Below are 13,226 nucleotides of genomic sequence, written 5' to 3'. Positions count from 1 at the left end.
CAAATCTGCAAAGCATAAAATGGTAAAGATGAGGAAGTTGCCCTAAAAGAGGAATTGCTTTTGTCTTTAATCACCTCAAACCAGAACAGTACTACTAATTCACATTTAAGACTGAAAAAAACCCTGTTAATACATGTTTAACTCTTAAATCTACTTATAATTTATTCCAATGAGAAAGTTTACAGAGTATAAGAAAAAACTCAGATAATGTAACTATTGGAACAGATGTAACGAAATATATTCTGCTATAGCATACCAGCTAAATTTCATACCAGGTTAACGGTTCATTTAGATCTTGTTTTCTCTACTTCCAGTCTACTTTAGAGAACAGAGATCACCCATTAATGATCAGCTAGGGAATCATGAAGGAAGTTTCTTTCTGACCTCTATCTCTACCACCACAGTTCAAATCAATGTTACAACAAACAGAATCAGAGTGAGATTATAAAAAAAAATCTGCTCAAAATTCATGGGTTTTCAGTTATGCTGAAGCTAAGCAGCTCTCACAATACATATGCAAAAGCAATAATAAAAAGCTTTTGTGTAAACATTACAAGGTTTTTAAGCCATGATTTAGTTTACCTGAAGTAAGTTTTCTTCTTCACAGAGATGTTTATCTACCTTCTTGTAAAGATTATCCAATCCCTTCTTCACTTCCTTACCAGGATATTCCTTTATAACTTTACGAAGCTCTTGTTTATTAAAAGCCAGTTGATAGCTTACTTCCTCTTCTCGTATACCTTGTGCCACACGAGCTTCAACACCTTCAAAAAAATGCTAACGAATAAGAACAGCATTAATGATTATCACCAATCTAAACTAATTAGCTGGACAAGCATATGTATAGTTAAGTCTTGATTCTGCTTGACAACTGTTGTGTGTTGGCCCCCCATTTTTGTTTTTCAATTGGGCATAGTGCTCAGCTATAAACATTAAAAGCACAGCCCAACAATACAGCACTCAAGTACCAGTGTAAGACTGAAATCAAGCATTTCTAGAAGCAATCAAGCTTTTCTTACAACTAATACTGAATCAGCCTCAAAATCCTCAATTAATGAGGCTGTAGCCTGGGAAAATACCGGATCTTTCAGATTAACTGAGTAAGCACCCGATTTCTCTACTTAAACCAGAATTACACAACATCAATACTTGTTCATAATTGCCCTCTCTTTTCACTGCCCCACACCAGTTGGCTCAACATAATAAAAACAGAAAGAACTATGCCTAGGAACATGCATGTAGAGCTCCAACATCATTTGAAACAGTGCACTAGGTCTCACCAGGACAGAATTAACTTTCTTCACAGCAGCCCATATGGTGCTGTGTTTTGGATTGTATTTGTATTGGCTGATAACACGCCAATGCTTTGGTTTTTGCTCATTATTTGGTTATTGTCCAATAGGTCCAAGGGCATTCCATAGCATGTAACATCATGCTCAAGCTATAAAAACTAGGGTTGGGGGAGGGGGCAGGGGTGGTGGTTGTCTTCAGGGTGGCTGTTGCTCAGAAATGTGACTGAGCATCAGTCTGCTTGTGGGAGGTAGTGACTGCCTGCCTTTGTATCACTTACTGCCTGCCTCCTTCCTTCACTGATTAAACTGTCTTTATCTCCACACCCTCACTTTTACTCTTCCTATTCTCTCCCCTGTCCTGCTTGGGGAGGGGGGAGTGAGCAAGTACTTGTGGCAGCTTAGATGCTGGCCAGAGTCAACCCACAACAAGTGGAAAGCAGCAATAAAGCATTTTAATTTTCAGAAACAGAATACATCTTATTTAGACTTTTCAGAAACATGAATGGCTGAAATCTTGCTTATAGAAAAAGCACTGAACAATGGGAAACATTCAGTGGGCAGAACTGAGTCTGAACCTAAGTCAGCATTCAGTTTAACATTTAGTTCAACTTCAGACATGTAGAACTTTCCTAAAACTTTTCTTACTGTTGAACAGTTCAGAAACTATAGTAATTTTCTCTGCAGTTGAGGTGGAGAGAATTATCCCAAAGCTTCTGATTACTTTTCCCTTTCGTTTTTTCCCTCCTCAAAACCATTTGCTTAAGATACAACTGATGTTTAGTCAGTACTATTAATTGGCATGAAAAAATGGGGGGGTTTTAATCCAAGACTATTCCCTCATGAGTACTCTTGCCCTGCATACCTGAGTCTGAAATAAAATAGAGATTATGATAGATGCAGTGATAAAGAGATCAGATAGTGCAAACTAAAAACTTGAGAAAGACTACTGTCTACCATTTAAATGTATACAAACTCAAGTACGCTTACATTTAATTTTTCAAGAGGCTGTCCAAGTGAGTAGATTACATAAGACTGAAGATGATCAGTGTATTTCTGTTTGGCTTCTTTCTTCTCAGCCTCAAGACAAGAAATTTTTAAGCGAGAAAGTGTTGCAAAAATATGATGGAAGTTCTCCATCATGACCACATCTCTGGGTGTTTTCTGGCTTTCATTAGCTACCTTCTCAACTGAAAGAAAAAGGAAGCAGAACACTTAAAATACCAAAAGGACAACCAAATTCAGAAAAACATAACCAATAATCATAATACTGTCAGAAAAGGAACTTGGGATTTTATGTCAGTGATAACCATTTGTATGAGTGATTGTCGTAATGACCACTAAATACATCAGTATCTGACAGCCTTCAAAATAAGTAACAAATACACACAGGCTCTAAGACCATGAAATTTGTATGCCAAAAAGTCCCTTCCAGAAAGATCCAAAATAGTGATGACGTATCATCTCATTTACAGGAGAACCCACATTCTGTGGAGGCTTCCATTATCCCTAATAGATTCCACATGATAAAAAATTTAAGGAAAGTCTATTTCTTAAACTGTTTAAGAAAAACCAAAGAATACTGATTTCCCTCTTTGCTAGAACAAAATCTACAATAAGGTGGTGGGGTTCTTTTTAAGTGTATTTCTCAGTCTCTGAATTTTTGCTTTTTACTTTTATGGTCAAAGTTATTGTCAGTCCCCAAATTTAATAATAAAAATGGATAATCCTACACATAGGTCTCTTACTTTCATCCCCCCCTCCTCCCCAAACCCAGGGCAGGCAAAAGAAATTCTACCTATCCCTCCCTTATTGCACCAAAAAGCAGGCTCAAAAGAGGATGGCTGCAGCCAAGAGGGCAATTAAGTCTCTATGCCCATTCATCCATTAATTATTTTCCTGAGACTACCACGATACCCACCATGAAAATGATCCTGGCCACCAGAGTATGAATAAAGATCACAAATTCATTTCAGTCAGAACACTGAATTGCCAACTAAAAAGTCTGCTACTGCCAATTTTGTTCTTCCGATATAACTTTCTACCCCATACCACACCCCCATTTCCACCTGAAGTACTACATCTTTCTGAACCATTTCAAACATTATCTGTAAATTAAATATCCTACTGCATTAAAAATACAGCTTGCACTGATTTTGTACATAACTTTATTTTGTCTTCATTATTTACTTATCCCTTATCCTCCCCCATCATAATTCTTTGTTCTTTAATTTCACTTTGTACTTCTCTGAAACAGATTGTTTCTTCTTCGGTGTTTGTCTGCTATCATTTTGAACCCCTTTTAAAACACACTTTTCTAAATTCTTCCTACACCAGTTATTTTATTATTGTATAGTTTTGCCTACCTATTGGTGTTTGCTTAGTTTTACCACCCAAACAGTAAATTCTAAAGGACAGAAAAGGTGAGTGCAATCAATCAGAAAACATTTTCAAAATTGACTTTCCTGTCAGCTGGGATACTCCTGCTGACTACATATGGACTCTGGACTACTGTACTATGAAGTAATGTCTCTTGATGATTTCCTAACCTGTTCAGAACCGCTATGCTGTCATTTCCTTAAACTAGCTTTATTGCCTCTACTGTCTCCTCTTGCCCAATCTTCCCCTAAAAAAATTGGTAAGTCTCAGTGGTTGGAAATCACTATACATGGAGTAGTTTGAAAATCTGCAGGTGAATCAGCATGGAGAGGCCGGTCCATCTGTGTGTCCCTCCCCATTTTAAAAGGGAATGACATTTTTTCCAGAGTTCATTGGCTTACGTATCACTCTCGCCCCAGCATTTTTTTTTTTTTGGTTAATGTTAAATAAAACCAGTAGAACAAGGGTGTTGCTGCTGTTTTTCCAGATCATAGCTGGGAAAATAAGGAGGACTGGAGAGACATTCTGCTGTGTCAGGCTAGGACACAAAGGACCCAACCTGCCAAGAAAGGGTCAAATGCCAGGGATCGCATCAAGATTCATCTCCTCAACCAGGAGAGAAAAGACAGGAAACCACTTCAGATTGTGTTGTGTTGCTGCTACCTCCTCTCTCCCTCCACTAAACCACTTCTCTGTCATAAGTGAAAGTTACTTTGCAGGTATGTACAAAGGGAAATATCTACAGTTTGCTCATAAAAAGTATATTGCAATCAAAAGGTTTACACTTGCTCTCCTCCTGATAACACAGATGACCAACATTTCAGCACAATATTGGTCATGTGGCTTGCAATAGACAGTCTTAAAAAAAATATCTGTTAATTAGAGAAAAATTATAAATGGGAGGAAACAATCATTGTAACTATGACAACCTGAGAAGACCTACCACTGACAAAAACAGCTCTAATAAGTTTTATGTAGGCTTTATCTAGATCTCCTCGTCGTTCTGCATTTTTGAAAATGGATTCAGCAAGGGCTGCAAACTCTTCAAATTCAGCAACAAATGAAAGGATCCCAACTTTACTCTTCTTTGAGATTTTTACTTCATCCATCTGCTTCATTTGATTACTCTTAAATTCAAAACAAGAATAGGTGTTAGCTTCTAATATGACTCTAGACCATGTATCAACTAGTGAAATAAAAGAAAAATGCAGGTATACTGTGAAACTGGCATTTATTCAAACATGGAAAGAATTTTATCTTTCAATTAGTATATCTACTTAGTCTTCCTTTTTACCCTCAGAAAAAGGAAGATGGGCAAGTAAAATCTTCAGCTTTTATTCTTTGTTTACTTAGTATTAAAAGAAAAAAAAAAACACACCCCAAACATCCACCAGAAGCAATTAACAATTTTTATTCTATAATCTAACAAGGAACTTCACTTTTCTGATTCAGCCAAGCTAGCAATTCCTTTTGCTACAGGAAGTTTCTTTAATCTTCTACTGAAATTTTATTTCTGACTATAATCAAAAAAAATCAGCTTCAAAGTATTTTAGGCAGTAAATTCATGTTGGCCTAGAGTCAAATTATATTTATGACAATACAAAAGAGTTATACCAGCAGCTATGTTTTCATTAAACTTGCCACATTTCATATAATGGTCATATTGTATTGGCAAAAGGAAGTTTCTGACAGTAGAAGCTGCCTCTGCTACTGCCAAAAGATTTGCCATTTTATCTAAACCAAGTTTTTGTTAATTTTAAGATAGAAATAACTGAACACATGGAAGAGATGTCTGTTTGGCATAGTATGCTCAAAGGAGAAAAGCAAAACCCTCCTAAGTTCATGAGGTTTTGTTTTGATAAGTAAAAGAAGTCAGAGATACAGTTTACTTCACTGACTTCAGTAATCTCAGTAAGAGTACAAGTTTAAACAACTAAAAATGTCAGCTAGCTCACAGCAGTGAATGAGTGGTCATATGTGTTACAAATAGCTAATTATTGAAGAAAACTCGAAGAGGGTCGAAAAAGAAACACAACCACCAATTTGTTTATCTTTTTTGAAGGTACGGCCAGTAGAAGAGCAATAAAATTACTCATTTTTTACCTCAAATTAAAAGCAAAAATGTAACCATAAAGAAATGCAAAATCAAACAGAGCAGGACTGGGCTTCCTATACTATAGTTAGCTTAATGAGGAATAACTAAAGAACTTACAATGCATTTATCAAAGTTCCTTTTGACAGTCACCAAAACATTTCCAAGTGTTGTGCTGAGAAAGGAAGCTGGGTCCACATTTTGTGCTGTCCATACATGATGACTCATTTTAACTAACATATAAAGGGAATTAAAGCTATCGATCTTGTCCCCCAGTGCTATCAGATTATTCAGCTCAGGCTCAATACAACGAAATATTTTTGTCATCATTTGTCGGATCATGTCCTTCCTATTAAAAATGCATAAGATAAAAATATTACTCTGACAGTTTACTAGGCTATCTTACATGTTCTTTGATAACATTTTTAGGATAAATTTATTGGATATAGTAGTCTCATTTGCATGTAATCTCATGATTTTCAGAAAGTTGCTAAGGGAAGAAATGCCAATGCCACACAATTAAAAAAAAAAAAAAATCAATAGTTACAGGTATAAAATATTCTAAGAAGTATTTTTTGTGTGGAAGCTGCCACACAATCAAATTCAGAACTTTGCTAAGCATATTTGCCTAAGCATATTTTTACATACTACAGTGCCTAGTTTCACTTTGCAAACTATTAGAGAATTAAGCATCTTTTTAACACTACAAGACAGAAGCATCCATCCTGTATACAAAAATTTTTATATTTACTGACACATTCAGTGTCTAGGTACAAAAAGAGCACTATTCACTTTCACTAAATGGGAACAATTTCTGATTATAGGAAAAAAGTTTTATATGCCAAATAAATTCACATGTAGGTTTAAGAATCAATAATAAACATCAGCAGCACATACTCAGATGATATTGTTTGTGGAACACCAGAAGTGTATGAACGAGATAATGTTCCTCCATCTATCTCCTCCGCTTCATTCTGTAACAACAAGGAATGTATATAAAGGAGGCTGAAAGCTTGTCTCAAATTCTATATTAAAGTGATATATGACAAAACCAACATAATTACCAGCTTCCACCCCCTAAAGTAACAAATACAGTGTCTTGCAAGTTTCTGGTAATTTTCTGGTGATGTTCCACCAAATTCAACACTATCCACAATTACTCCCTATTGCCTTCCTACATAGCATGATGACATGTTTAGTGTGATCTTATGAGAAAACAAAGCCATGGCACAAGAAACATGTCAGTCCTCCTTTAATAGATTTTGTATTATTGGTCAGCCAAAAATAAAGATTCTGCCAGCTAACGGAGAAAAGCAAAGCACTGATCACCTGATCACATAATTGCCAGATAAAATCAGAAGTTATCTTTTAAACAGGTCCTTTATAAGGCCTGTTCAGTATTTTTTACTTCAGTGACAGAATGAAGAGTCATACCGTTGTTGTTGTTCCCAAGATGCTCTGGTGTTGCTGTAGTTTGAAAAATTTACTAATGAAGTCCTGTTCTGCCAGACACAGAGGCTCTAGTTCACTTAACACTTGCTCAAAAATCTAAAGAAAATCAAATATTTTATCAACACACCAAATACTATGAACAGTTAGTAGTACTAATTACTAATACTAGTACTAATTACTAATACTAGTAATCCTATGTTTGTTGCATAGGATTTTACACTTTATCTTCAGTAAGCTTTAGAAGGCTTATTTTTACTTAATAGAAATACAAGCAGCTTGTACTTGTATGTTTAAAAGTGATATCTGCATCTTCAACATGGTCCCTTCTCATCCATATAGCACTGGGAAGAACAATCTATATTTTTCCACATCTAGAAGTTTTCTAGTCACAACCTAGCAAGTCATGGGTTCTGCCACCCTCTTTTCTGCCTGGGTTGCTGAGAGGAAGATGACAGACTTAAAAGCCTCAGGGAAGAAAAACAGCTAAACTGGGTATATAGAAGATAACTACTCTGCAGAAAAGGTTTCTACATAGCTGCTACAGAAACCAGCAGCAGGTTTTGTGCTGAAGTAGAAGCATTCATCACGATTTTTAGATTTAATCCAAAAAGAAACACTATTTTGGCAATAATTCATTTGAATAATTTTGTTAATACTAACTACTGAAATTGTAAGTCAGGTGTTAGACATACTTCTCATCTGTCATCTTTACCCAATTTTCTCTGGACTGGTTTAAGAATTAAGATATGCAATGATTTACATGAATGAAACCAATCTAGCCACACAGTAAACTCACACTGCTGAAAATTACCCTCGAAAAACAAAAATTGAAAAAAACCTACTAAGTCAGCTCAATAGCTTACAACTCTGTATACATTAGTCACACTCACACGTACCCAATGGGTGTGAGAGAGAAGTCAGAAGTTGTTGAAAAAAAATTAGCACAACATTTGTACTTGTATAAAATTGTTTTTAAAAGTTATCACTTTAATTCTAGACAAGTTGCTGCTACAGGTGTGTAATAACTTAACAGTTAATATTAAGACATCTTAAGTCCTGGCTAAAAGAAGATTATGCTTTCTTATCTTTCACTTTTGCTTACATGCTGGCAAAATGCAACAGAACACATGAATATTTGCATTGAGAAAAATACAATCAGTTGAAGAATCCATCAGTTTAATTCTTATTTGCTTAAAAATGCACACAGTAAGGCTTAAACTTAGACATTTTTATGCTCCATAAAGATCACAGGCAGCATATAAAGGAACTAATTGGAATGTTATAATCAGAGAATACTACTCTGATCTACATATTTCTTCAAAACTGCCTTTATTAAATGTGTGGTGTATACAGAATTTGGAATTGGCACGTTTTAAGATTTAAACAATACAGATTTTTAAACTATACAAGAAGGATAAGTAAGACACTTCCAATACAAAATGAAGCAGGAATCCTATACAACGTTTTTGTTTTACCTTATCAAATTTTGTTCTATCAGCCACATCAAGGTCAGAGGCAGACATGTTTCCCATATCCAACAGTGAGGATGACTGAGACCTACGGTTTCCCGAACTCTGAACAGAGAGTTTATTTAGGCTAGAAGTAGATCCTGTCAGCTTCCCAGAACTTCCATGAAGACCTGTGAAATGAAAGACACTATGAAGGAGGGAAGAAAAGACAGAATAAAATACTCAAGATGAACAGGTTCATTACAGAACATGAGAGATCAGGAGTTGCTAGTAGTCCTACATTAAAATCAAACAACTAATTTTTTTCTAAGCTGCAAATGCTTTTGCTACAAACACATTATTTTCTTGTTACAAAGTACCTGAAATACTTCACCAAGTTTCAAAGTACAATGTAGCTATATAAGCCCTCATTGTAAAGTATGGAAAAAGGCATAAAAGGACCAAAACTGTAAAATACAGGAACACTGCAATAGATACTCTCATTGGAAGCAAAGACCAGTTATGATCTTTGTGAATGTATTTTGGGTAAAGGCTGCCATAAACAGAGGAATTAATCCACAAGAAGAGAAAAAAATTTAAAAGCTTGATATACATACACACATACACACTTTTTCATCTTGAACTTGATGTTTCTGCTGTTTATATCCTTTTGTCTACATAGTTTGCTCCAGCTATTCTGATGGCTCTGCAAGCTCAGAGTAACTCTACTGCTAATGCTCCCCCCTCCTTTTGATCATAATTATCATTCAGCTGTTTCATGCTGATACTGTGGAGCCTTCTCCTAGGTGAGGAGTATATCTTTTTTTTTTTTTCCCCCTATATTTTCAGAAATGTTGGAACAGGATGGAAAAAGCTAGTAACAAAAAAGACCAAGAAATCATCAGTATTTGATGCCCATATAAACTTCTCATATCTCAACCACAAGGAAACTTAAAAGCAATCCGGAAATTTCATTTAACTGCTATGTTGGCCTCTAGTCTAGGGACACAAGACAAAGTCTACAGATCTAACAAAAGTTACCTCAACCCACTGGAAGAGTTGGAAAACTATGAGAAGCTCTAAGGTAGTACAAATATTTTTTTTTTGGATCAACCAGCAGCATAGGAAAACCAAAAGATGTTGCCTTTACCTGTAAACCTTCTCAACTTTTATGCTGGGCCATTTTAGCCGTGCTTCATTTTTGCCTTGCAAAAACAATGATTCTGCTAATGCTTATTTCATTCTGAATGGAGTCCTTCAGTGTTAGGTAGATTTTCCATGATGAAGCACTACATCTTTACATTGACACACATGCATTGACAATACCAACTAATGCAACTAGTTATACTCACTCTCAGTTTCCTGTTTGACAGCACTTTCTTTTCGAGGCAGTGTAGCTGGGATGGATTAGGTTGCAAGCAAAGACAAAGACAAGTTAAAATGCAGTTTGCACAAACCATGCACAAGATGCAAGTTAAGCTCTAACTGGAAAGAAACATGCGGAGAACATAAGCAGCAAGTAACTACATTGCAAACACATTTAGTTGGAGAGGTACTATTCTAGAAATTCAGTATCTAAGCTACATAGAAAAAAGAGTTAAGTTTCTAGGTATTAAACTTTGCTTTTTCTTGTATAGTGTGTTCAAAGAACAATTTTCATAACACATATTTAAGTTCTCCAAAATTGAGAAGTCCATTAAATTAAGGTTTTATTTGTCAGAGTTAATACTGCAAAAGACTCAGTTTTCAAGCTCAATCATCATATCAATAATAGACATAAAGAAATTTAAATTTACTTATGTAATTTAGTACTGAGTCAGAGATATTGTCCATGTCTTCAGTTTAAAAAAAACACACCAATACTGTAAAATCATTCATATCAACAGTAAGACTGGCTAACCTTTTCTGTTGTTTGCAAATCAGGATGTTTACATAGAGAATACATCTTTTGTATTCATGCTGCACCAAAAATTGATGACTGCAAATTTGGAGAGGATGAAAACAATAAGTATACAGTAAAAAAATTTACAAGTTTTTGGTTTTATTTTTCCTGCTTTTTACAGAATAAAACAGTTGCCTCAAGTGGACAAGTATGAAATTTAGAGTAAATGGGCATTTGCATAGAGAATCCCTAACCAGTAAAAGGCATTTGCATACATACACTAAAAGCAATATGTGGTATTAAGAAGATCTTGATGAGGATGGATGCTACAAGCCCCCCAAAATGGAGCAGACAAGCAGAACCTACTGTAATAGAATGAGTAAATACTTCTAAATGCCACAAACATGTCTTAAATACCAGATGTTCTCAAGTAGGCAACACTACTGACAACTGTAATGTCAAACTTGAATTTAATTCCAGCCTAGTTTTTAGATCTTGGGGCAGTTTTTGAATAATAAATTTTAGGCCTGATACATTTGACATATGCATCTGTCATGCATTGGTCCCACCACTTCATCATCCTCAATTTCCAAATGCGTGGGACCGAATTACAGAATGTAAAGAACTACAGGCAAAGATCAGGCCCTGGACAATCAGAGACATAGTGGCTTTTGAGAAGCCACATATAAGCATATGACAGTAGTAGCACTCTTTCCCACATTGATTTTATGGTATTTAAGTATCAAAGTCTTGGCTTCATCAGAAAAGAAGGAAAAAAAAAAAAAAAAAAAAAAGACTACTTAAGACAAGTGTGAATGCTCACAACCCAGATTTTTTTTTTGCCATAAAAATGCAGACAAAGAACCTCGCAGTAGCACAGAATGCCAGAATTCTCCCAGCATCCCCTCTGCGTTTGAGGCATTCAAATAGCAGTGCTATTCCCAAAGCACAAAAAAAAAGGCAAGAACACACACCAACACAGCTTGAAAACAGGTCATCTTTAGTGTCCAAGTACAATGGGAGCATTATGCAACTACACTATTCTTTAAATAATATTACTATTAAGAAGTGATGTATTTTGAATTAATGTGCAACTAGTAATAGTAAAACTACGACCTTCAACATAGAAGCCTTTGAAATTACACACCATTATAAGCTGTTACAAAATAAATACATGTGCACACTCGACAGAAGCCTTCTCAAGGTGCAGCTCTTATGCAGATGAACTGAAGGACCTCTTTCTCCAAAATGCCTGATCACTCCATAACATTTATAGAAGTTAGGAAATTGCTACAAAAACTGTCTCCTCACAAACAGAGATCACAGAAGTGCCAAGATAAAAGTGTTTAGAATGTTTTAGAAATCAATGTATATTAGGTTAAAGTTTTTTTCTTGCAGTAAGATAGTTTTTCAAGATTTATGAATTTAATTGTTCTGACCATGACACATTATGTGGCACCATTTGCTCTCCATGTCCAACAGCTTGCCCAGACTTATCTTTCTGGCTTCCCCCTCCCTCAATCAAGCCTCACCATTCTTCTGCTTTTTCCTTTCATTACTTTTTTCTATTCTCTACCATCAAACTTCAAAGCAGAAGATCAGGACCCAAAATAGGCTTGACAGAACTTATTAGTTAAAGCTGCACATAATTTCTGAATTCAAATTTGGAAACTGGTGAACTGTGGCAAATATAAATGTCTTAAACAAGTTTTGAAACAGGGCACTTTAAAATGTAGAATAGCCAATCTATAAATACACCTATGTCACTATTGCCTTTTAAGTATTCAGGTTATTTTTTTAAAAGCTTCATTTCCATACTCACACTAGAATATTTAATCCTAGTAGGAATACATATTCCCTTAAATGGAAATGCCTATAATAAAGCATGATTTCTAATCTCAGACTACATAGGTAAAATCCACTGAAAGCACAATGAAATACATAAGTTTCGTTATGCAGAATTAGCATTAAAACTAGCTTCTTCAAAATCCATCCAAATGCAGAAATAGTAGCAGAAGCAACACACACACGCTGCCCAAGCCTTCTTTAAATATAAGAATTGATTTTTCAAACAAGTTTCAGTAAAAGTGAGATAGTTCAAGTAATAAAAATATGGTTGGTAGTCTGTTGAAAAGTGAATTCAGATTTAAAAATCTGAGAAATAAAAATATTTTATCTTTCTATCCTGACTAATTTGAAAAGATTTCACTTGTGCTACTTTGGCCTTATGGAAGTCACAGGTTTTACCAATGATATTTTTTATCCAACTTCTTCTACCATACCAAAAGTAAACAATTTCACACCATTACAAAGTTGGGCATAGGTGTTGTAGTGAGGATTTTATAAGGAAATAATAAGATTCAAAGCAAGATATGTGCCTCCTAGAAGCTTACCAAACTTTTTTCCTTCCCTGGTTGTGCCAGTCATCTTGATCTTGGCAACTTCAAAGAACTCTTTTATTTCCCTTTCATATAGTCGTGATAAATAATCCATATAATTCTTTAAAGAGAAATGTAAAGTTAGTTAACAGGTATACATACTGCCTTTGTTCTATTAAAGTTAAATAGCTCTTAAAACCTAGCAAGTACGTAAGTTCTACTAAATAACAAACTGTTTTGAACTATATAGAGAGAGATTTATGTAGCATGCACAAAAATACATACATGATATTTAAGTAGGTTATA

At 35.2% G+C, this 13,226-nt stretch overlaps 1 protein-coding gene across 1 annotated transcript in view; it reads right to left on the bottom strand.

Moving 5' to 3' along the window:
• EXOC1 (exocyst complex component 1) overlaps positions 1–13,226 on the bottom strand; it is a 32,392-nt gene that overhangs the window by 1,836 nt on the left and 17,330 nt on the right. Inside the window, exons 11-19 of the mRNA XM_026846981.1 lie at positions 12,936–13,041; positions 10,013–10,057; positions 8,688–8,851; positions 7,199–7,308; positions 6,658–6,735; positions 5,881–6,109; positions 4,612–4,795; positions 2,280–2,479; positions 583–777 (exon numbers count right to left, since the gene is read on the bottom strand). Of these exons, the coding sequence (XP_026702782.1) occupies positions 583–777; positions 2,280–2,479; positions 4,612–4,795; positions 5,881–6,109; positions 6,658–6,735; positions 7,199–7,308; positions 8,688–8,851; positions 10,013–10,057; positions 12,936–13,041 (1,311 nt within the window). The remainder of the gene's footprint in view (positions 1–582; positions 778–2,279; positions 2,480–4,611; positions 4,796–5,880; positions 6,110–6,657; positions 6,736–7,198; positions 7,309–8,687; positions 8,852–10,012; positions 10,058–12,935; positions 13,042–13,226) is intronic.

This window comes from Athene cunicularia, assembly GCF_003259725.1.
Source record: "Athene cunicularia isolate RWA chromosome 4 unlocalized genomic scaffold, athCun1 chr4_part1, whole genome shotgun sequence".
In the NCBI taxonomy this organism is placed as follows: domain Eukaryota; kingdom Metazoa; phylum Chordata; class Aves; order Strigiformes; family Strigidae; genus Athene; species Athene cunicularia.
Note: the sequence above shows the minus strand (reverse complement) of the source record. Positions and strands in the feature narration are given on the sequence as shown.